The following is a 1,748-nucleotide window of genomic DNA, read 5'->3' on the forward strand; positions in this document are numbered from 1 at the left end:
CCGGCTTGCGTCCTGCTCCAGAAAGGAGCGGAGTGTGCGCAGCTCACCCGTGTCCGGTGCCACGCTGAAGAGGGTGAAGTCAGTGGCCTGGAGCAGCTGGTAGGAGAGACGGGAATTCAGTCCTGCATCCGCATCCACTGCTGACACTGTGCCCACGAGGTAGCCAGGCCTGGCTGATCGTGGCACCAGCTCGGTGGCCACGGAGCCATTGCGCAGCATGGGGGAAACGATGACGGGAGCATTGTCATTCTGGTCTAGCACGAAGATATGGACCGTGACGTTGGCACTGAGTGGTGGGAAACCTGCATCCTGGGCTTGCACCTGGATCTGGAAGCTGCGGATCTGCTCGTAATCGAGGGAGCGCAGGGCATACATGTGCCCGCTGTCTGAGTTGATGGACACATAAGTGCCCACAGGCATGCCATGGATGTGTCCATCGGCAATGGAGTAAGATAGATAGGCATTTTGTTGGCAGTCCGGGTCCAAAGCACTGACAGAGCAGATGGAGGCACCTGGAGCATTGTTCTCCATCACATAAACACTGTAGGAGGGCTGGAGGAAGCGCGGGGCGTTGTCATTCACATCAGACACTGGGATGGTGAGGGTGCTGCGGGTCAGCAGGGCAGGGGAGCCCATGTCCCGTGCTGTGATGCTCACGTTGTACTCAGGCACAACTTCCCGGTCCAGTGCCTGTGTAGTGACCAGCGTGTAGTAGTTGCGGAAGGAGGATCGGAGCTCAAAGGGTACGTCGGGGCCAACTTCGCAACTCACACGCCCGTTGTCACCAGAGTCCCGGTCCAGAACGCTAATGACAGCAATGACAGTGCCTGGTGGGGCATCCTCCTGCACAGGCGTGGACACAGAAGTGAGGGTCACCTCTGGAGCATTGTCATTCACATCAAGGAGGTGCACAAGCACCCGGCAGTGCACGGCCACAGCCGAGGGTCCGCGGTCCTTGGCTTGCACATAGAGCTCGTGGATACTTGCCCGTTCATAGTCCAATGGGCCCTTCAGCAGTACCTGCCCAGTCCGAGGCTCAATATAGAAGAGCTCCCGGACACGTGGTGGTGCGTGCCCACTGAAAGAGTACTCGATCTCCCCATTGGGGCCTTCATCCAGGTCAGTGGCATTGAGCTGAATGACCAGGGTGCCAGCAGGGGCATCCTCAGGAAGGCTCACGCCATATGAAGGCTGGTCAAAGGCAGGCACGTTGTCATTCGCATCCAGCACCGTGACTAGGATGTGAGCTGTGCCCGAGCGCTCAGGGACACCACCATCGAGAGCAGTGAGCAGCACCCGGTGGGCACGTTGCTGCTCGCGGTCAAGGGCACGCTCCAGCACCAGCTCTGCAAACTTGCTGGCATCGCTGCGCGTCTGCACTTCGAGAGAAAAAAATGCATTGGGGCTGAGCCGGTAGGTATGTACCGAGTTGGTGCCCACGTCCGGATCCTGGGCACTCTCCAGTGGGCACCAAGCACAGCAGACTCAGCCACCTCCAGCACATACTCTTGCCAGGGAAATGTAGGTGCGTGGTCATTGATGTCCAGCACCTCCACCTCGACGCGGTAGAGCTCCAGCGGGCTCTCCACTAGGAGCTGCAGATGGAGCAGGCAGGTCCCCCCAGCCTCACACACCTCCTCCCGGTCAATCCGCTCGTTCACGAAAAGGATTCCATTCTCCAGGTTCACCTCCAAGTGCTGCCTGGCCCCGGCCCGCGACACGATGCGGAACCGCCGGGCTGACAGGGT

The 1,748-nt window shown here is 59.6% G+C and overlaps 1 protein-coding gene across 1 annotated transcript in view; it reads right to left on the reverse strand.

The window, feature by feature from the left end:
* Nucleotides 1-1,742, reverse strand: part of LOC104279660 (protocadherin-10-like) — a gene marked incomplete at its 5' end in the record, with an annotated part of 4,223 nt that extends 2,481 nt beyond the window's left edge. The window contains 2 exon segments of the mRNA XM_009877009.1: nt 6-1,469; nt 1,472-1,742. Coding sequence (XP_009875311.1) covers nt 6-1,469; nt 1,472-1,742 — 1,735 coding nt within the window.
* Nucleotides 1,743-1,748: the final 6 nt, after the last annotated feature.

The sequence above is a fragment of the Apaloderma vittatum genome, unplaced genomic scaffold, assembly GCF_000703405.1.
Source record: "Apaloderma vittatum isolate BGI_N311 unplaced genomic scaffold, ASM70340v1 scaffold41439, whole genome shotgun sequence".
In the NCBI taxonomy this organism is placed as follows: domain Eukaryota; kingdom Metazoa; phylum Chordata; class Aves; order Trogoniformes; family Trogonidae; genus Apaloderma; species Apaloderma vittatum.